Consider the following 22,353-nt stretch of genomic DNA (forward strand, 5'->3'; position numbering starts at 1 on the left):
ACTCTACCCGAATCTTACTTCAAATGACTCAAGCCTATCCGAACACGACTTGAGCCAACTCAAGTCCATACAAATCCAACTTGATCTGGACAAACCCATTTAGAACCCGATTTATGTCCAGCAAAACGATTTGAGCTGAGCCGAAAATGGTCCGACACATACCCAATCTGCATGCGAGTATACGTTGGCCGGGCTAGATCCGACCTAAGTGGCTTCGACCCAACCCACATTCGATCCGAGAAAAGGTTTGATTTAGTACGATCTGACCTGACTCGAATAAACTCAGAGCCATCCAATAACACATTTGACACACGACACAATATAACCGAGTTCATGATAAAAGTTATAGTAACGGGACGTGTGGAAGATCAGCTCAAAAAATCAATTATCCCCCTACCCCAAATTTTAATACCTAACCCCCTTGGATAAACTTAAATGTTGATGCATCCTTTATTAGTCTTGCATATTCTTCTTGTATTGCCGGCAAGGTCTTGGGTCTCGAGTTTCCAGAGCGCCGAGTATATGCAAATAGTAGCCTTCATGTAGAGCTACTAGGGATCCTAGTGTTTGGATCCTCTACAGTTGTAAAATAACTCTACAAGGTAGAGTTTGAGCTAGCAATATCAACCATTAAATAAAAATCAATGGCTCATATATTCTCTTTCCAAAATCCCCCCTATTTTATCTCATCAAAATACAGCCCTGAATCTTTCCCTTCCACTAATATGAGCCATTGATTTTAAAATGTATGGCTCAAACACAACTCTACCTTGTAGAGTTTCACTAAAACTATAGAGGATCCGAACTCGGGATTCTGTGGGGTCTCCTTATAGCTAAGGAACATGGCGTTACTCACGCAAATGTTTTCATGGATTGCGAAAAGGCAACAAATTAAATCTTCTTCAACAACAAACCAACGAAAATCATACTATTGACAATCAACTATGTTATGCAGGGCTCAAAATCAATGCTTCCAAGGGATAAATGACCAATTGTGGCATTGTGCCCAAGGAAGATCAACCAAGTCGCGATAAAATGGCAAAAGAAAGAAGGAAAGAAAGAAAATTTAAATGTTTTTTTTGACGAAAATTTAGATGTTTTTCTTTGATCCATATGAGCCACGAAAACAATACAAAGAAGGGGAGGGGGATTCGAACCTGTGACCTATTATTCACAGCACCTCAATCTTAACCACTAGGCCAAGACATCCTTGGTTTAGATGTTAATGTAACTAGGTACATGAGTATTTCCCCACTACCTAGTTATATTTTGAATTCATGGGATGAATTTGTACTAAGAGCATGAACAATGGGGCTGGTTTTGGTTGGTCTAGCAAAAAATAAAGCTAGCTTTACTTAGTTTTACTATTGAAGCAATTGGTCCTTGGAGTTGGTTGGTCTAGAATGCTAGACCAACTATGCATTGGATGATGTGCATAGCAACAAATAGGGTGATGCCATATGCATCAATATTGCTTTATTGTTGCTGTTTCTTTTACAAGATTGTTTTTTTTTTGTTTAAAGTGACTAAAATCAGCTTATAATTCTTTTAAAAAAAAATTACATTACAACTATAAAAAAGAATTTCTATAAATTGAGCCCAAATTACATTACAACCATATTTTTTCACAACCTACTTTTGTTTCTAATAACTTTCTCCTACCTAAAATTATTCAAAATGTATATAAATTAATTAATATATCACTAATTAAAACATGGATAAAAATTATCTACTCTATATAAAAATAATAACCTTTTGTATAGGAAAGAAAGAGAGTATATGATGGAATATACCAAAAGTGAGAGAGAATTAAAAAAGCCAAGTAAGACTAGTCTACCCATTGTGAGAAAAAAAAGATAAGTTGGTGGGAAGTTAGTGGGATGTGAGATATAAGAAGGAGGAAAGGAGAAAGAAAAAAAAAAAACTCCAAGACCAACCAACCCATTGTTCATGCTCTAAGATTTGTCGACACGAACGTTTAATTTAAAGTTTCCATATTTCAAGCAAAAAAACAAAAAAAACAAAAAAAAAAACACTAGCAAAGCAGAGGACTGAAACGTTGCGGTGGTTACTTCCACAGAAGCATATTCAATATTGATTCATATACAAAATCGCTAAAAACTGAAAAGGTAGCAAGACAATAGCAATATCAGCAATCAGCATGGCTTGTTCATCTTCATCATCATTTTCATTTCTACTTCCAAAGAATTTTCATCTTCGTCCTCAACTTTCCCTATTTCCTCCACCTTTTTCTTCTTCCCTCCGTTCTCGTTCCCGCCTTTCAATACAAGCAAGCGCAGCACTCACCCTTGACTTATCGGTATTAATTACTTTACACACACCTTCTTTTCCATTACTTTCTTGCTATTATTGTTACTTCTGATTCTTGTTTACTATTATGATTTTGGGTATAATTAGAATTTGAAATTTCTGATTATTTGTTTAGAATAAGAGAAGAAATGCCACTAATTTTGTGGGTTTTCTTTTATAATCATGTTCATTTTGGAATTTTGGGAATTGAATGAACGAGCATGTTTGTTTTTGACGCCTGTTTTTTTGTTAAAAGTTGGAGTGTTGGTAACTGAGACTGTTGTGTTGGGTGGGAGAGTGCATGGTCGAGTTGATTGTTTCGAAAGGAAATTATTGAGCTTTCCCCCCTCCCCTAATTTAAGGTAAGAATAAGCCCTAGCAAGTTCGGGGAAATAAAGGGGAAATCGAACATTGCTGTCGTTAGGCTTGTACCTAGAATCAAAGGTGATGCCTACCAAGTTCTATAAATAGAAGCTTATTTCAGTCTATATTTTCACACACAACACAAAGCAAAGAGAGAGGTAGAAGAAAAACTGTAAGTAAAAAAAATGGATATCCCTACAAGAGGAAGGCCAGGAACAATTCAGCAAGAAATTCGTTGGGTAGAATCCCGAAAGTATCACTAGGCCAACTGGCCAACACCTTATGTATAGATTTTCATATTGGAGTTACCGGTATTGTGTGATAATATCCTATGCTTTTGGTAATCTTGTTTGGCATAATGATTGGAGTGGGGCTGAATAGCTACTAGTAACTATTAGCTACCTAAAACTAAATTAAACAAGTTAAACTTCAACTTCAACATTACATACATAAATTTTGCTTGTCTAATGAGCAATTCACTAAGCATGTTCGCAATGTTTGTGATATCAAAAGTCAAAACCCAAATTGATGGTTTATAATGCAACTAGGAACGTCAACAACTACCGTATCAATTGAGCATGTTGGATCTAAATGTATATGGTCTTACCCTTAAGCACTCATAGTCTACGTGAGAGACTGTATTTGAACTAGCATTCTAGGGATTAGCTTCTCGAGCCATTATGTTAGTTGAATATGCAATTCGTCAAACTACCAAATAAGCATACTGACTTCATGCTAACTAAATTGCTTGTCCCTCTTCTACTATAGTTGTCTTATTATTTTAGTTCCTCATAATTAAGGATATGACATGATATCATCAAAGGAAAACCTTGTAATAGTCGAACCAATCTCAGACCCATTCCATCAGTATTTTCTGTGGTTAGAGTGAGAATATGACGGAAAAGGGAAGTAATGGTTTTTGCAGGATTACAGGCATACTGCTTATGGCTCATTACTATGGTAGTGGCTAACACTGTTTATGGAAAAGGGGAGGTTCCGAGGTTGTGTCAGGATCTTTTTATGGATGTTTGAGCATGTCCTACTTGTGAAACACTGTAGTCAAGAATGATGTGGTTGCATGGTTGTGTAGCCTGAGAATCAAAATTTTCATTTATAAATTTAATGCTTGACATTGTGGTAAATGTAGTGTTCGTTACTTCTGGGAAGCAGGTCGTCGATGGTTTACCTTATGATGGTGTCGGAAACTAAAGGTTGATAATGTTTCTGTTTGGCAATGCAGGAAAAAACTCCAAATAGTTCTGCTGTACAAAATGATCTACTGGCCTGTCCAATATGCTTTGAAACCTTAATGAGGAGAGGTCCCCCAGGCTTGAACTTGTAAGTTTAGGTTCAGAGCAGGATTTCATTTAAGCCATGCATGTTAATTGTGTGAGACCCTTATTTCATCATGTACTCTGATTTTCAGGGAAGCAATTTATAGGTCTGGATTTAAATGCCAAACGTGCAACAAGTCATACTCAAGTAAAAACGTTTACTTGGATCTTACAGTAACTGCAGGCTCAGAGGAGTATTCAGAAAATAAACCAACTAGCACAGAACTATTTCGGTATATGTTCAGAACTATTTGGCTTTTGTTCTTATATTTGAATTAAGGTTTTGCATCATAGCTTGTCGCCAGTTTTTTCCTAATTGATAGATAGGCACTTTTGATAGTATTTATGAAACATATCTATTTTAAACTTAAGTTGTGATGTTATACAGCTCTCTTCTGCATCTTTTTCTTTGACTTGACCTTTCATGAGAACAAGTAAATTTAGCCTTTTGTCATCTTTGTTTAGATTATTCATCCTCCTTTGTCCTTGTAATTTTCCGCCTTTTTTATTCTCAAGCCAACGACTTGGTTAGCTCTCTGAGTTAATTGTCATTCCACTTCTTCAACAATACAGGAGTCCAGTTGTGTCTTTTCTGTATGAACGGGGTTGGCGTCAAAATTTCAACCGAAGTGGTTTTCCAGGTCTAGAGGAAGAGGTTAGTCCTCGTTCTTGTACCTCTTTGCAAAAAGACAACATTCAACTTATTTCCAAAAGTGGACAGAGAGATCAGAGGAAATGTTACAATACTACATTATTCATTAGCTATTACAGGACTGTTAGAGACCTTTTACTCAGGTGTTTCTATGCAGTCATTACCTAGTCTATTACATGGAATACTCTTCTTCTGCATCAATTGCAGTTTAAAATGGCTCAAGAATACTTCAAACCAGCTGAAGGTGGCCTACTAGTTGATGTTAGCTGTGGAAGTGGGCTGTTCTCTCGAAAATTCGCTGAGTGTGGAACCTATTCTGGGGTGATTGCTCTCGACTTCTCTGAAAATATGCTTCGCCAATGTTATGATTTTACTAAGAAGGAGGGTCCCGCTCTATCCAAGTAACATTTATCTTTCTTTGTTTGCATGTCTATATCGATTTAGCTTTGATTATTGATCACCATGGCTGCTTCGCTTACTGTTAGTCATGAGTAACTTTGCAGTAATCTTGCTCTTGTGAGGGCAGATGTTGCTAGGCTACCCTTCCCATCAGCTTCAATCGATGCTGTTCATGCTGGTGCTGCCTTACATTGCTGGCCATCTCCTTCAAATGCTGTAAGTTCTCCATCTTGCAAGTTGCCATACTGATTTTTTCAGGTCCATTTAGGACTATCCTCATAAAGATGACTTAAAAATGACTTCACAAGATGTACCCATGCAAGTATTCTTGCTTCTCTTTTTCTAAAACATGTATGTTTGATGAAGAAAATGAAAGTATTCCCTTCTGTGCCACATACTGTGCAAGATGAGATCAAGTATTTCCTATGGTATGTTGTATGGAACACAAGTCTCTCCTTTCAACTTGCATACGAGCAGAATTCTCAAAGGATTTCAGTTCGGTCAAGGGGACTGGATCTTCAATAATTACTACATATATTAGAATTTTACTTGATGTTGTTGATGAATGGAAGTAGTCTCCATGTTAACTTTTGAGAGGTGGGAGTAGATCTCCTTGTATTAAGTTGCGCAGTTGCGCTTACACCTGGTAGCTATACACTTGGTAAAAAAAGAGATCTTTGCTCTTTACAAGTGGAGTCTCGTCACTCACTGTGATATGTTATTACCTGTTATCTTCAATTGTTTTTTCCTTGGATATGATGTCTCAACTATATGCATATTTTGCTCTTACTGTAGTTAGATTTTCATAAATTCTTTTGGACATCAATTATATGCTCTAAGTGATGGTATATATGTTAGATTGCTGACATCACTCGTGTACTGCGAAGTGGAGGCGTTTTCGTGGGAACCACTTTTCTCAGATACACAGCTTCAACACCTCCTCTACTAAGGCCTTTAAGAGAGGTAATAATTTTGTTGCTTGTATTGTAACTCTTGCTTGTACTTATGTGATGTTTGAGTTGCCTCCTTTCTTATTGTGAGTACTTGACTCCTAAGATTTTCTCGCTATGGTTCTTTCTTTTGGTTTGCTAGCCTTGTACTGATTGTTAAATCCTCTATCTAGTAATGGGGAACTCACTTGATCATCTTTGCTGAAGCTACTCTTATATTTTGAGGACAACTACAAGAAATTGGGATTTCTGTGCATTAATAGTTTGTTTGGAAGAGGGGAGTTGGACAGAAGGGGAAGGGATGGTAGGGTATTGAATTTTCTCGTTTGGATGTTAGATTCTGGAACTGGAAGGTATAAAATAAAAGGGATAATATCCCTCATTCTAATTTTTGCACTCCTTCCAAAGTTGAATATATTTTCAAGTGAAATCTTCCGTCCCTTTCCTTGCTCCTCCATGGAAAACTGTTGTCAAAACATATGGTAAATTTACTCAGGTTATGCTGAACTCTATTCATCTGTTAGTTTTACTGAGGCTACTCTTCATATTAACATAACTACATTAAGTCGGCATGTCTTTGGATGAGGTCAGTGTCAACTGTCAAGACAAATGTATGTGTACCCTTAGACTATGAGGGGTACGTTGGTTGAAGGAAACGTGTTAATATGGACAAGACTGATAACATTGTACTCTAGTCTCTAGATGCATGTTTTGAAGCCAGCTAATATCATATTATTTGAAATTAGCTGCTTTCTTCCTATTAGAATTGCTATAATGCAAGAAGTCTGAATTGGGAAACCTGAACTGCTAAATCCATGTAAATCTTCTTTCTTTTCCCTTTTTAAAAGAAAAATTGGCCATGAAGTGGAGCAGATTCTTTATTCTCACAACTCACAAGTCAAATATGATAAGTTTGGCATAGATGTCTGATTGAATAATTGAATTATTGTAATTCTTCCTTCAATATGATTTCTTGTTAGGTTTTTATTCCATTTTTGATGTGATTCCTGGGGTGCGGATCATCAATCTTTGATGCACTGCCTTATCGTTATTTAAATTTCATCAGCGGATTCTCCAGACCTACAGTTACCTAATAGAGGAGGAGATTGAGGCCTTGTGTAAATCTTGCGGTCTTGTCGACTACTCAAGCAAGGTTCAACAATCATTCATCATGTTCTCTGCACGAAAGCCCTGATATCAGCCTTGGACTGAAAGGTCTGTAAACTTTCTTTTGCACCCCTTTTTTTATATAAAAAAATTAGTTATTTTGATGTCAAAAGACTAAAGGATGACACAGGTTTTGAAATAAGACAGTATAGCCTTTAACCCATTACCCATCATTGTGATTTATAGTAGTTATTATTAAAATAGTATTATAACCTTAATTTGTGGCTAATAATGTCAGGGTTATGGTCAGAGGAACGGTACAGTTAGCTGATTAAGAGTTATAAACTAATGATTCCCGTGAGTTCAGGAGAGGTGATTAAATTAATGCAATAAAGCAGCACTGAAGCTACTAGAGCTTTGTGTGCGCCATTCCTGAGTGCTTGTAGGCAGACCAAGAGATCTCCCTAATATGCATGAGAATTTATAGGGTCTCTATCAGTTCTAAGATTCTAGCTTACAAGTCTAGACCCCACATTAAAAGGTTAATATGTCAGAGATTACCCACTTTCCAAGGCTTCGAATGCTGACGTGGATGCCTACATTAGATTATGCCTAGTCTCTTGAAATATAAGTTGCTGGTTCTCGGTTTCCATTCCCAGCTTTCACTCTACTCCCTTGAGCGCCTAAGCTTGTATGGAGTCTATAGATATCGGTCACTTAGTGTTACATCTTTCACATTTGGCCTAGTTTGGGAATCTATGACAATGCCGGTGAATCGTTTATTTATATTAATTTAATAACTTAACAATAGCTAGTTGAAGTGCTTGTTTAAGGATATTGAGGATTTTAATGACCAATGTCTACTGGTTGTTATTGTTATCTTTTGTGTTTTCTAAGAGGATCTATATTTTTCCTTCTCAATTACATCACCTAACGTTGAAGTGCCATTATATGCCAATGGAAAATAGAATTTCCAACTTGCTTATGCATTCTGTTCTTCGGATTCCTTTCATAATACTGGTTTTTGTATTCCTTTTCTTGTCATTACTTCGAATTACAGTTATGTTAGGAAACAAATGGCTAACAAAATTTACACCTTGGTTCGAAGTGGCTCTCCATTTTCATGTATATTACCCTTCGTGCTTTTTCCTTCAACAAGACAAGGTTACTCATTAATCGGATGACTTGTGTCAATTTAAGTAGCATGCAGTAGTGAAGATAGGTTTTATTTCTTTTCTTTTCGTGGAGTATGAATGGAGGCTGGTATAGTTTAGAATCAAAAGGATCACGTAAGAGCTCAACGGTAAAGCTCCCACCTTCCAACCTTAGAAATCTTAAATATATATAAGGTGCTATATAGTCCGGACTTGGAAACTCATTTAAGACATGAGCATATGTCCAAGGGTTAGATTTGGCACTTTGTTGCAGAAATTTCCTTGTTTTCGGTCCAAATATAAAGGGGTGTTCGCAACGGTAGTTGTAGTTGTAACTTTTAGTTGTGAGAATAGTTGTTACCTGTGTTGGTGTGTAGTTGTTAGCTGTAAAGATAATGGTATAAAATATTGATGTTCGGTGAAAGAAGCTGTCAAAATAGTTGCTTACAAATAATTAATCAATAACTTGAATAAAACTTTGATGTAAAATTTATACACCACTAACCACTACCCCAAAAGCTACAAATTTTAGGTATTGATAACCACTACTAAAACGCTACTTCTATGCTACCTACACCACTACCTAACTAAACCCTCCTATTTTTGCTAATTAGTGTTTTGACTCAGTTAAAATACTAAAAACTACCTCAAAAGCTTGCGTTGGACATATCCTAAATATGAAAGTATGTTGGAGTACTGTTGAAGTTCCGCCATAGGTATGTGAGGTAAGATGAAGAATTCGAGTAACTTAGGCTGGGTGTAATACCAATTTCCAGCCTTTGGGCTTGGATATCCCCGTGGGCTGAAGTTCTCCATAGGCTCACAGGAACTTGTCTTCATGAGCCAAGTAGAGGCTTTGAGTATGTGTGTTTTACAAAATGTGGTGTAACCTCAAAGTCTCTAGAGTGAGAATTGTGAATGTGAACTAGAAAGATGATTACAACAAGCAGCATTAAGCCTTGTCAAGTGGGATTAAGCATTTTCTAATAATTAATTAAAAGATATGATTAGTGAACATAATCAGCACAGTAAACTAACTCAGCTCGTCTTGATCTCTTTTTGAAAAGATAAAAACACATTGACTAAGTTTAAGGACAGCTGATTACTGACCCAGTGAAAGGCTCTGTCATGTGAGATCCTTTTGAAGGACAAAAGAGGGGCATGTAAACTGGTAAAATTTAGGAGAGCACATGTGTAGGACTATAATCATACATTAAAAAAAATGGCCATTTTTATAACAGAACAAAGTTTATGAGTCTGAAAAAACTGAGAGGAAGAGTGAGTTGCATAGAGATCCCCTCTGCATCTCATATCAGGATACCTTATGTTTTCCTCATGTAGTAGTACTACTTTAATTTTGTATAAACCCATCTTTCTTACTCTTCAGTACCATAATTACCCTCCTAAACATAATTTAAAATTCTTTTTTTTTTTTTTTACTCCAAATTCATCTTTTTTTTAGACTGAATTTACATCTTCTTTGGCTCAAAGTTTAAGATTCCGAAATTGAGTACTTAATTCGTTACTTATTTCAGGTAATTAACTTAATTCCATGAAAGTATATATTCATTTGAGACCCATGTTTATGGTACCTTGTGGTTATGGATAATTTATCTTTTAAGGAGGGTTTATCAACAAAAGCTCTTATGTGGAGTTGTTGAAGATTAATCTAGAAAATTCTAGGTGAGTGATATAAATTCTAAGAAAATATTTAATGTATTCTAGAAAAATCTTGTATTAAATGGAAAAATTAAGTGATGTATCTAGATATATTTTGTTAAAATTCTAAGTTAGAAGAATGATGTGGAAAAGTCTAGAGATATCAAATTGTAGAAATATCTAGAGATATTTGTAGGTAGAAGTATCTCGCATTAGATTATTATAGAAAATTCTAGAGTTAAGTATGTAACTAGTATAAATATGTAATAGTTGTATGAGATGAAAGATGAGCTCAAATGAAAGAGAGCCAAACAAAGTGAGCTCCACACAAGATATTAGGAAAGGTAGAAACAAAGGGTTTGTTCTACCAAGGTAAATGAGAGACATGAGCTCTCACAAACATACTTGTACAATTAATTATCAATGAAAATGCAATTTTATGATACTATTCGAGTCCATCAAAACTTCCGTGTGCGCCACAAATTCTATCAAGAGTAAGAAATCTGTGTTGGTTACTAAATAATACTTCATCGAGGGAAAAACACGTACCCAATTATTCCCTTTTGATGTTCCTAGTTGGAATCTTATAAAGAGGAAAAAAAAACTAGGAACATAAAAAAGAACCACGGGGTATAATTTTAAGAATTTGTGGCTTTGTTTAACATGGTGTCAAGTTTTAGAATTTTGAATTTTTCTGCTCGCCTTAAACCCGATATAACGCGGAGGATGAAGAAATTATGTTCTCTACTAGGACACTGTTATACTTATTTGCATTCGACAAAATTAAGGAACATTTTAACATATTCAAGTGAAATTTGTAAGATATCTGTAAGAAATTAGGTTCTCTTAAAAATATTCTACTGATGCAAAAATTGATGTTCACATTTTGTACGTGTTTTTCTTTGGGTGGTAATGGGGCTGAAAGAATGGTTTAGATTGCTTTATCTTTACTACTCAAAAGTCAAAAGCAATAGAGAAAATGTATGCCAAATACAGTTTTAATTGTGAAATTAGCATCATAGAATCTGTGCTAGAAAGCTCTTAATATGTCAGCCGCCTAATAGCACTTGTGTCTTAACTGCTAGGAAAACTTTAGTTAAGGTACAACCAGTTTGAATACCTTAGCTTCTCCATGAATCCTACGGTTTTTGGTAGTTAGTTATAAATGGTGGTAATGGGAATGAATTTGTGTGTAAATTTGTGAAGAATATCATTGTTTATTCCATGGTAATGCTAATATGTCGTAAAGTGTTCACTTTCCTTCTTGAATTTTCATTCTCATCCAATACCACCTTGTAGGCGGTAATGAAAATTGCTTCCCCTTGGAGACAAAAACACAAGTTTAGGGGTGAGATTGTCTGTCCATGGAGATTTTAAGGGTGCTTCCTTAATTAAATTACACTTTTAATTCATTCCCATTACCGCAATTTATTAACGATTACTAAACGAGGCGCTAGCGATTTACGAGCATACAATCCAGGACTGAAAGACTTGACCTACTTTTAATTTCATTCTAAAACCAATGAATAGTAGATGGAGTAGCTGACCAGACGTATATATTAGTCATTCTTCCTAGTTCTTTTTCAAAGTTGAACAACTGATCCCAACTTACATGTAACGGAAAATTTGATGGGTTGTTTCATCGGGCCAAAACCAACTGTGTCTCAAAATCTCAGTTCATTACTACTAGCTAGTTCTCCCAATTCCATACTCTTCAGCATCTCTATTAACCATCATGAAGAAGATAATGATGATGATCATCTATCTATCTCCCCTCTATAATCTATATAGTCTATACTTTGTGTTAGATGGATCTTTGACCATTGACCAAATTAAAATAATGACATAGTAGAAACAAAACCATGTTATAAGGTAGTATAATAATTATGAATGAAGTAAAAAATGAGGAATATTTGAAGAGTTCAAGGACCACTCATATAAGCTAAGCTCATGAATACATTAATATTAAGTAAAAACATACTACTACTAAATGTATATATTCATGTCTTTTGGGAAAGAAGTAACTAGTAGTAAGTTAAGAGGGCATTGGATCCCTTGCACGTGAGGATCATCCATGCAATAATACCTCCTCTCTTCCTTTCGGCTTTTCATGGCACGTGGGGTTGGCAACTCTTCTGCTACTCTCTGTCTTAATAGTAGGTTTTCTTTCAGAACTGAAAAATGGCCTTTTCCTAACTTACCAGTTTTTCTTTGATTTCTTTCTTAAACAAACCCTTTTATTTGCAATTTGCAGCTACTTTGCTTTACCTATTTTTTTGCTTTTGCATTATGTGGACTGTGGAGTAGAAGCAGAGATATTTTTATACCTTCCTTGGCCTTTTAATGACTAAAAAGTGGTAAAAGAAGAAAGCTAGATTTCATTACATATGGTAGACACACGTGTACTTCTCTGTGTTTTGCTATTAAAATCAAGTTGTATGCTGCAATTGTTATGGTAGAACTTTAGTACACCCTCTTTTGGAACATTTTTTGTTACTTTACTTGGTGTGTGTGGTACTTATAATCCTTTTGTCTCTTGTTTGTTTAGCTGAACTTAACTAAAATTTTGTCAAATAGTCTCTTTTTCCCACCTCGAACCATAGTTTGAAAATACGGTTTCGGTTTCGGTCACGGATACGGTAACGGTCACAGTGGTGCGGGAATAGGGATGATGTGGTTGTTGTACCGCTGAATATCGGCTTAAACCATGAAGTATCTGTAAAACCCAGCTAAAATGCGGTTTTTATTACACCTTCACGATGTGGGTAATATTAGTTCGGTAGATTGAAAACCTTTACGACACGGGCGATATGATATGTTGCGGTTTTGTTTTGACATCATGCCTCAAACCTTCGCTCTATGGCAGTAGATAACTTCACAGTTAAGACTTTACCGGTTATCTTTTTTTACCTCAAATACCAGTATCAATATATGACATGCCTATAGATGATAGTGATGCCAATGGTGGAAAAATGATTTTCTATTGTTAGTTACACCTTTAAAGATGTGATCAGGTTTCATTAACTGGTTGGTACATAGAGTACTTTCTTTATGGTAATACATAGGTTTGCCATCTACAGGGGATTGGGTTTCTTGTGATGTGGAGGGGATGGTAACTCCAATGCATAGTGTAGAAACCTTACATATTTAATTATGTGCATATTATTGTCTTTTAGTTAGATTGGATACCATGCCCACAAAATATATTACCAACTAAATTAACTATTTTTTTTTGGGCCCTCTCTTGGGAACTCATAGTAAGAAGAATTTCCTCTAAATTGTTCTCGCACAGGTTCATTCACGCAAAGACCCAATACGCCTCAACTATAATGATGTAAATTCTTAAAGATAAATGGATATACCTTTTCTGAATTATTGATATACAACTTCCTGCAAGTTTTTATTGGTCAAGGATAAGGTAGATTCATCTTGACCACCCTATACTCATTAAAGGCCTGATTCATGCTAGGTTACTAATGTAGTTGAGTATTAACTATTTGTCAAATGTCTCATCTAGTTTTCCTTAAAAAATTGTAGTGGTAAAAGCAGTTGCAATATCAATGGCAATTGAAATGCTATGAAATATCACTGTCGATGTTGATGCCTCATCAGAGAATTTTTTTCCTTTTATATTTTGTTGTTGAATGTCGATGAAACGACCTCTTTATTAAGCTCAATAGTAAGATCATAAGAATTTTCTCTTGTAACAGGAAAAGTATATGGCATGTCAGATCTGATGGAGTAATTAATACAAGATGAAGGCCTTTTCTTCTCGCTGAGTATACTGTATAGTGTATACAAGTTAGTTTATTTAGACACTACATCAAAATGGTGACATGGTGATGCAAGTATATATATGTAATATATGTATTAATATCAATTTGTAATTTTCAATATCAAGAATTAATTTCAAAGATATTTTCGATATCAATTAGCAGATTGGTTGTTTTCTGATTTGTAAACTATGTAGTATTCTTTTCACCTTAATTACATATAGAAGTTCCGTATAAATGCACTTCTAATAAGTAAAATTAGTCCTATATGCATGGGATGCATGCGAAAACAAACAAAATGTCAATTGCGTAATAATATATGCGAAAAATTGTTCATAAAGTTTTTTTTTTTTTTTTTTGAGGGGAAATTGTTCATAAAGTTAATTGTATATAGAAGTTCCGTATAATTGCACTTCTAATAAGTAAAATTTAGAGAAATGTTTATTAGTTCAGGGGTGTGAGTGTGAACATGTCTTTACTATTTTTCTTTTTTATAAGGTAAGTTCGAGTGCATTACAAAGTAGGAAGGAATATGGAGATCCTTCTTATAAGGGATGAGACTCAATTCTAAGACTTTTGAAATCGAAGATAATGTCGATATCATTAGGCTATTAGCTGTTGCTTGACAATATTTTTACTAAAAAATAATAGTAAATTAGTGCTTAACGCATATAATGTATTGTTTCAAGTTTATACGACTAACCTCTTGGATTTTCTATACATCAGTTTTCTTGACAGCTTGAAACATTGTTCATTGACCAACCAATCAAACAATAAGTGATACTATATTCTAATATAGCAAATTAAATTAGCATATCAATTCCATTCTTTAGCTTCATCATCTCTCTTATTCAGTTATTCTAATCCAACTAGATCTTATTGCGGCGACAGGGTTGACATGTCTCACTTCATTTCTTTTCTTTCTTTTTCCATTTTTCGTTTTTCGACAATTGTCAAGCACTAAGGCTCCGTTTGGTAGGGCGTAAAACGTTTTCCCGGAAAACTGTTTTCCTCTATTTTCAGTTTTACATTGTTTGGTTGGCAAAAGAGTGTAAAACCATTTTCCCTTGGGGTAAAATTACTCTCCCAAGGATGGAAAACCATTTTCCTTTCAAAATGAAGGGAAAACTATTTTCCTTCTTTCTCTTGTACACTCCTCTCACTACCTCCTTACTTTCCCTTTCATTTTCCTTTCATTTCATCATTTTTTTTTACATTGAACCAAACAACGGAAAACTAAATTTGGAATTGTGATTTCCATTGTAAATTATTTTCCATGAAAATCATTTTACACTGAAAATATTTTACGCCCTACCAAACGGAGCCTAAAAGAAGGTAAAAGCAACTACAACTATATTATTTTAGGAAAATTTTATCTATTAATTGGTTATTCTACCAACATGAAATAGACTTCAATAATTACTAGATTACAACCAAACAAAAATATAATTTTTTTTTTATATATATATATCTAGACGAGTTATGATGAGAGATGAAAAGCCAATAAGTACTAAAACTTAGATGTGAAAAGTTCGATAAGTAATCATGCATGGGAGACATTTCAAAGCCTTCTTTGAAATGAAAAACTTATACTAAAGTCAAATAGTTTTTTTTTTCTTTTTTTACAATGAAAAAATGTGCATTAATTAAAAATAAAGTACAACCTAGCGTTAATACAACCCAACAAACGCAAAGAAACTAAATTGAGCGATACTCGCTCTTACATAACAATTACAATAACATAAATAGATTAAACAAGGATAAAACTGCTCGATCTGCAAGGTTGAGTTGATAGTTAACTGTAGTGAAACTATTCTGCTGGTAGATGACGATCGCCAGAACCCTGACGAAAGGACTGGGAGGAGAGGGTTGATTTCACAAACGGGCCGACAAATAAAGTAACCGCGAGAATAGGAATTCGCTACAAGACCAATCCCATTGACCTTCTGTCACATGGGATTCTACGTCCATGTTTCCTGGAAGAGGCACATTCTTTTGTGCCTCAATACCCTTTTGGAAGCTCAAATGAGTTGAAACGCCATTAACCCAATTGACAAATTGGAGAGTCGCCTTCAAATATCTTTTTTGTATACTAATGTAAAGGCAAAAACAAGGGAGAAGAAAAAAAATTCTATAGTCAAGATGATTTCCTGAAATTAGTTGAAGAAGCCAATAACCACAATATGACAAAGTTAAAAATTATAGTCATATAATGTACTAGTATTTTAACAAAAAAAAAAATAGAAAAAGAACTATACAATAATATGGAATTGCTCAGTAATTAGTGCTTAAATGAGTTGGGTTTGTCTATAACATTTCACAAGAAGAGGCGCATTATTACGAGCAAAAAGAGATTAGTGGAGTAGTTAGTTAAAATGTTGTCATGTTTGATTCCCTAGGAACCATAGCAGGATTTCCTCGTATATGTCATTCTTATGGTACTCGGTTATGTTAAGATTATTGGCTGATCATGCAATGTAGTTGTACAAGTACCACATGCCAAGAAATACTGCCCTTATGTTTGGCAAAGCGCCGAAATTATTTCTGAAAGTAAGCCAAAATAACTTTACGACTATTGGCGGAAATTGATCAAATTTTATCTAAAAGTTACTAGTTGACATTAAATGTAATGATTTGACTCGGTTAAGGGCAAAAAAATAATAATAAAGGAATCTTAAATAGAATGTTATTTGAATCATAATGTCCAAAATTCCCAAGTGCGTAGCTCTTATTCAGTTATCATAAATCAACCTCCTATTGTCACTCGGTTAAATAAAGGAATCTTAAATAGAATGTGATTATTATACATATAGTAGACTACTACGGGTACAATGGTGAATTTGTATTGGACAGGTGATTTCATACTTCATGAATCTTTTTAGCTTTGTTTAGCAATCAGTTCTTGACTTTCTTATATTTGTTTGATCAACTAGAACATCATTAATTTGTCTGTATTGACATTTTAGTTCGTGTTTAACGATACTGCTAATAAAAACAATCATTGAGCTTTACTGAGCCAATTTTGATTTTGTTAGGTTTGCCAAATTGACAAGAACTCCAATATATACATTTTCTTTTTTGGCGAGTTAAAAGGTCATTTATATCTTATTTTTTTAGATTGAACTTGATTAAATAAACTAAATCAAACTAAACATACTAATAGTATTAAAAAAACAATAATACTAATAATGTGCTTTCAGTTAATTAACCACCCTAATAATCAAATAACCTGCCCAAACCTATATAAGCATTAGAAATAAATAATTGAATGAGTCATGTAAGCCAAATATGTAATCAGGCACTACATAAGGAACTTCTCCCAACCATGGCAACAATCAGTTGGCCACAATTCCTGTTTATCTAGGAAGTGTTTTTGACAAATTGGCAAAATTTAACTGGCAGAAACGTTTGACAAATGACAACCTCATGCTAAGAAGGGGATAACATAATTAATCTACACTAGAATTAAATGTTGTTTTCTTTTGGTGCTAACACTACTAGAATTAAATGTGTTATCATTAGTTACACAAGTAGGAGTAAATTTTGGTTGCATACAAGTGGTAGTAATTGCTTGGCAGAAAAAAATGTTTATTGTGTGGCCAACATTACACATTGACCAATAGATCTTACTGCGTTAAACAGCATATCATTGGCGGTGGATAATATCTTATATATTGCAAAATATTGAAGGTTGTAAGACGAGCCAATTTCAGTTCATTCGAAACTTTTATTTTGATGGCCAGTTCATTTCAAACTCGGATTTATTTGAATGAATCTGATAAAAGAATAATAGGATTATATTAAGCTATATATGCAGCAGAACTTTGGTTCTTTTCAACCTAGTTTTTCAGATTTCTAGATTTGAGTCATACATATTTGTTCCTCTACGTACTTTTTTTATTAAAAATAAAATAAAATTTGTTCCTCTACGTATTTTGTCTTGAAATAAAATGGTCAGACAGAAGATGCCTACTACTAGGATAAATCATATAATGGAGTAAATTTACCTTCCATTGAAATTTTTGAGTCAACTACATTTATGTAAAATATAAATGAAATCGAATTTTTGATTGGATTTAAGAAAATGGAGTAAAAATAATAGAAGGGGTTCAAGGACAAATGTCTTTAACATGATTATGTCATTTATGTAAATATAAATGAAATCTAAATTTTTGATTGGATTTAAGAATATGGAGTAAGACTTAGAAAGGGTTCAAGGACAATGTCTTAAACATGATTATGTACTAGGTCATTACGCCAAATCAGCTAATTTAAACTTTAGCAATTGTACCTTCCATCGAGTACTAGCTCAGTTACGACATGAGCTCAGAAATGTGTGGTGGGTTTCAAATTTTGATCATGAGAAAACTTGTAGGTAAAACAAGAAAAAAATTGGAAAATTTATTCATTCGTTCCTATCTCACTCGCTTCCTCTACCGCGGTTTTGCTAGTTTGTGGTATATTGCTTGTTTTCCACAAACATATCATATTTCAATTAGACGGTTTAGTATTCTAGTTAATTACTACTTATTTAATGTTGTTAGTATAGTAATAAATATTAATTTATCATTTCTAGCTAGATTTTACTAAGATCAAGAGTCATCTGCTAGTTCTTATATTTCCATCCTCTATATAAAGGGAGTTTGGGATCATAGTTGAAAATATTTGTAATCGATTTTGCGTTTTACTAATTCGCAGTAAACCCAAATATTATTAATTGAACCAGAATAATTCAAGTTGAGTAAACAGTCATTTAGTCATAAGATGACTTCGAATGAATTAATCAAACTATAATCAAATCAAATTATTAATTTTATTTTTGACAAATCAAATTATTAACTTGATTATCAAGTTTAGACATGATATGATTTTAGATCTGAATACTAGTTCAAAGTGCTCATTGTCTAAACTAGTTAATATCCGAGAATACAAATGAAGGTGCAAAATTAGAACTTCGAGTCCGAATTCACTTAGACTTCTTCAATCAGGTTCTCAAACCAATCAAAAGACCAAACGATTCAATCCCAAACTACATACATACACATATATGATTTCGGTCATTATCGGTTGATGAGATATTTAACTAGTTTCAATTTGCACCATTTCAACTTTATTGTATATCAAAAGATTATGATAACCATAATCTACGTTAATCATATTAGTATTATGAATTAGGTCATTTGAAGACGATTCAAAAATAAAATCATGTAATTTCGGATACAATTCTTGTATAAATAAGATAATTCAAATTGAATAATAGTAAGCACTAATTTTTCCCAATTTCAAAGTTGAGTAGTAGAAAGTAATAAAGTAAAAAAAAATAATCAAGGGTAAGAACTAAGAAGCATATAATATCATTTACCACTTGATATGTACTTTTGTGTCTTATTCATATGGTAAATCACGTTCACCACTTGAAATGAATTGGTGTCTTTTTTTGCATTCATTCATCGATCTCAAAGACCAAGACAACAAAATAAAAAGAAAGTGGCTACCAAAATTACAAACTCTAACCCTACAACTACTTACTATAGTAGTAAAATATGTACTATTTGATTACTTAGGAGATGGAATCAAAAAAGACAGATAGAAAACGGGGACAATTTTATTTTTACTAGTAGGGCAGCTCCTTCAAGAAGAAGAGAGAGACATAAAAAAAAGATGAAATTAAAACTTTGGTTTATTTAGTTTTTAGGGCTTAAAAAGAGCTCTTTTGCCAAGGTGATGAGCAAGCAAAAATTAGGCCCCCTTAATATTAAAGGAAGTTAGTGAATGGGAGACACGGAAACACCTCGCACGTTCTCCTCATATCTTTCTCTCTCTCTTAAAAAAATAAAGCTAAGTCTCTTCCTCCCCTTCTCCTTGACAATATGTTGTCTCACTTCCCAAGGAATATAAAATTAACACCCATTTCCTCTCTTGTGATCTTCCCATAAATACTCCCCTATCTTCTTGCCCTAAAAACCCCTCTTCCACTTTGTCACTTCCTCCATTTTCACTCATATTACTACTATATCTATCACTACTAATTAAGCTTTTGGTTCAGCCGATTCTTAAGAGAATTATCTATTTCATATTGGTTTATTGCTTGTGATCATGGTGCGTGCGTTCAATTTTCTACCTTTGTTTATATTTATGTTCTGCGAATTTCGAAGTTTTACTAGTTTCAAGCTCATTTATATTATAACGATAAGAAATAGCAACAAATTATCTTTAATTTAGTGTTTTAAAGGATGTTCTATGTGTAATTTTCATAATTGGTTTTCTTTTGGGGAATTCTTTACATTTTGCGGAATTTTGATTAGCTAGAGCAAAGTTCATATATATATATATCATTGATATATTCATTTGGAGAGTTATAATTTCTTTGAAGGGAAAACTTCAAAACTATTGGAATTTTGATTAGCTCAACTTCATATGATGCATAATCATGCATATATATCATCTATATTTTATTTTATCTACATAATAACATTAAATTTCTTTGGATTTTGTTTTTGGAACATAGGGTTATAATGGAAAGCCAGCATGGTTAGATGCACTTTACACCCAAAAATTCTTTGTGAATTGCCCAGCTCATGAGACAGCAAAGAAGAATGAGAAGAACGTACTTTGCTTAGATTGTTGCACTAGTCTTTGCCCTCATTGTTTGTCCATGCATCGCTTTCACCGTCTTATTCAAATTCGTCGATATGTCTACCATGATGTTATTAGGTTGGAAGACCTTGAGAAGCTTATTGATTGTTCTAATGTTCAGGTTGGTGTATTATCAAAATAATTCTCTTGATGTTTTAAATAATCCATAATTCAGTTTAATTTTGTTGCTAATTCTTCTTAATTTTGCCTCCTAATTACTTAGGCTTATACAATTAATAGCGCCAAAGTGATTTTCATCAAGAAAAGGCCTCAAAATAGGCAGTTTAAAGGAGCTGGAAATTATTGCACTTCTTGTGATAGAAGTCTCCAAGAACCATATATTCATTGCTCTTTAGGGTGCAAGGTAAAACAATTATGCACTTACTTGGTTTATACTACCTCCGTTTTCTATTATTTACAATAATTAGACATTTTTTCTGATCTCTACTTTATATCAAATCGTTGCACATAATAAAAAACGGAGGTAGGATAATAATTTCATGTCATGTTAGTATGATTTTCTCTCTTTTTTTTGTATATATTCTGTGTCTATTATGTTAGCCTAAACAAATATATACATGTATGTACTAAACTACTAATAATATTATGCAAGAATATGATGTTTCTTTAATCATATAGTTAATCTCTTGCTTAGAATCACTAAAGTTGTTGGAACTTGGACTTTGGCGCTTAATTGACAACACAGTGAAATTGCGACCGAAATATAGTCAGTTTCTTGCTTAGAATTACCAAAGTATAATACTATTCTGAGATTATTCAATCTAAATTATGAAAACTTATATATATATTGGATTTTAATGCTGAATTATGCGTAGAACATAGAAAGATTAACTGGAAACAACTAGATTAAACTTCCAATCTAAGAGAATAATTCTGTACCTTGAATGTTTAATTGATCAAATAATGGAATATATAGTGGGTTACTTGGTTGTTTGAGCTTTGATTCAAGGTCTTTTATATTTTATGCTAGAAAGATGTTACAAAAATATAAGGAATGTTATTATATAGTAGGTCAATCATGTGAATTAGAAAGAAAGGATCAGATGGAAGCTTAGGGAAGAACTCCCACTATCAGTGGGTTTCTCTAGTTTAGTTGAGAATTGTTGTGGTTTCTACACCTAGATAAAACTCTAAATTATAGTTTAAATAGTTTGATTGTTATTTAAATTGAGATACTCTTATCTCTTCTATTCTTTGCAAGAGATGTGCCTTATTTGGGCGTCTATATTCCCTATAAAGAAACACAAATTCGTAGTGTAACTGTTACACCATAATTTAGGATGCGTGTAACGCACAAACTACCATTTCTTTTGTAAAAAGATCTCAAATTACATGCAATAATGACAAAATGACATGAGATTCATGTCATTTGTAGAGCCCATATATCATTCTTGTTGGAGTGCATGTCATTATGCATGTTACACGATACGTTATATATAGTGTAACATGTTACACTTGATAATAAGTACTCATAAAGAAATTATGCGTTAGAAAGAATGACTCCGATTGCTATAATGGAGAATTGTACGTTCTAAGAAATATATACTTCTAGAAATTATTATAGACTATATATGCTAAATAATATATATTCATGAATGATGTTTTAATGAATTAATGATTTTATTCTTATTAGGTGGATTTCGTATTGACACACAATAGAGACCTTTCACCCTACTTAAGGATATGCAAAGTGTTGCAATTAAGTCCGGACTTCTTATACCCTCAAGACATGGGAGATGATGAAATGACCAATGAAACTCCTAACTCCACCATCGTGGACTGCGACGAGCCAATGAGCTCATACTGCGGCTCATCGGACTCCGAGAACATGAGCGTGGCATGCACGACGTCCGAGATCGTTCGGAAGAAGAGAAGTGGATTATATGTGTGTGGAAGATCAGTAAATAAGGTGTCCGATGAAGATATGGCTACAAGCATGAGTAGAAGAAAAGGAATTCCTCATAGGTCTCCTTTATGTTAAAAAACAAATTAAAA

At 33.8% G+C, this 22,353-nt stretch overlaps 2 protein-coding genes across 2 annotated transcripts; both read left to right on the plus strand.

Annotated features, from left to right (window-relative positions):
- Positions 1 to 1,949: 1,949 nt before the first annotated feature.
- Positions 1,950 to 13,890, plus strand: LOC104901847 (hypothetical protein). Its single transcript, XM_010689475.4, has 9 exons — positions 1,950 to 2,320; positions 3,914 to 4,011; positions 4,100 to 4,240; positions 4,581 to 4,662; positions 4,867 to 5,060; positions 5,163 to 5,274; positions 5,917 to 6,021; positions 7,075 to 7,223; positions 13,639 to 13,890. The coding sequence occupies exons 1-8, from the start codon at positions 2,162 to 2,164 to the stop codon at positions 7,201 to 7,203; spliced, it is 1,020 nt and encodes a 339-aa protein (XP_010687777.2). The 5' UTR covers positions 1,950 to 2,161; the 3' UTR covers positions 7,204 to 7,223; positions 13,639 to 13,890.
- A 5,600-nt stretch (positions 13,891 to 19,490) lies between these two features.
- On the plus strand, positions 19,491 to 22,353 carry LOC104901849 (hypothetical protein). The gene is made up of 4 exons (XM_010689476.4): positions 19,491 to 19,800; positions 20,210 to 20,458; positions 20,561 to 20,701; positions 21,992 to 22,353. Exons 1-4 carry the CDS (start codon positions 19,798 to 19,800, stop codon positions 22,337 to 22,339), a joined length of 741 nt encoding a protein of 246 aa, XP_010687778.1. The 5' UTR covers positions 19,491 to 19,797; the 3' UTR covers positions 22,340 to 22,353.

This window comes from Beta vulgaris, chromosome 8, assembly GCF_026745355.1.
Source record: "Beta vulgaris subsp. vulgaris cultivar EL10 chromosome 8, EL10.2, whole genome shotgun sequence".
NCBI lineage: Eukaryota > Viridiplantae > Streptophyta > Magnoliopsida > Caryophyllales > Amaranthaceae > Beta > Beta vulgaris.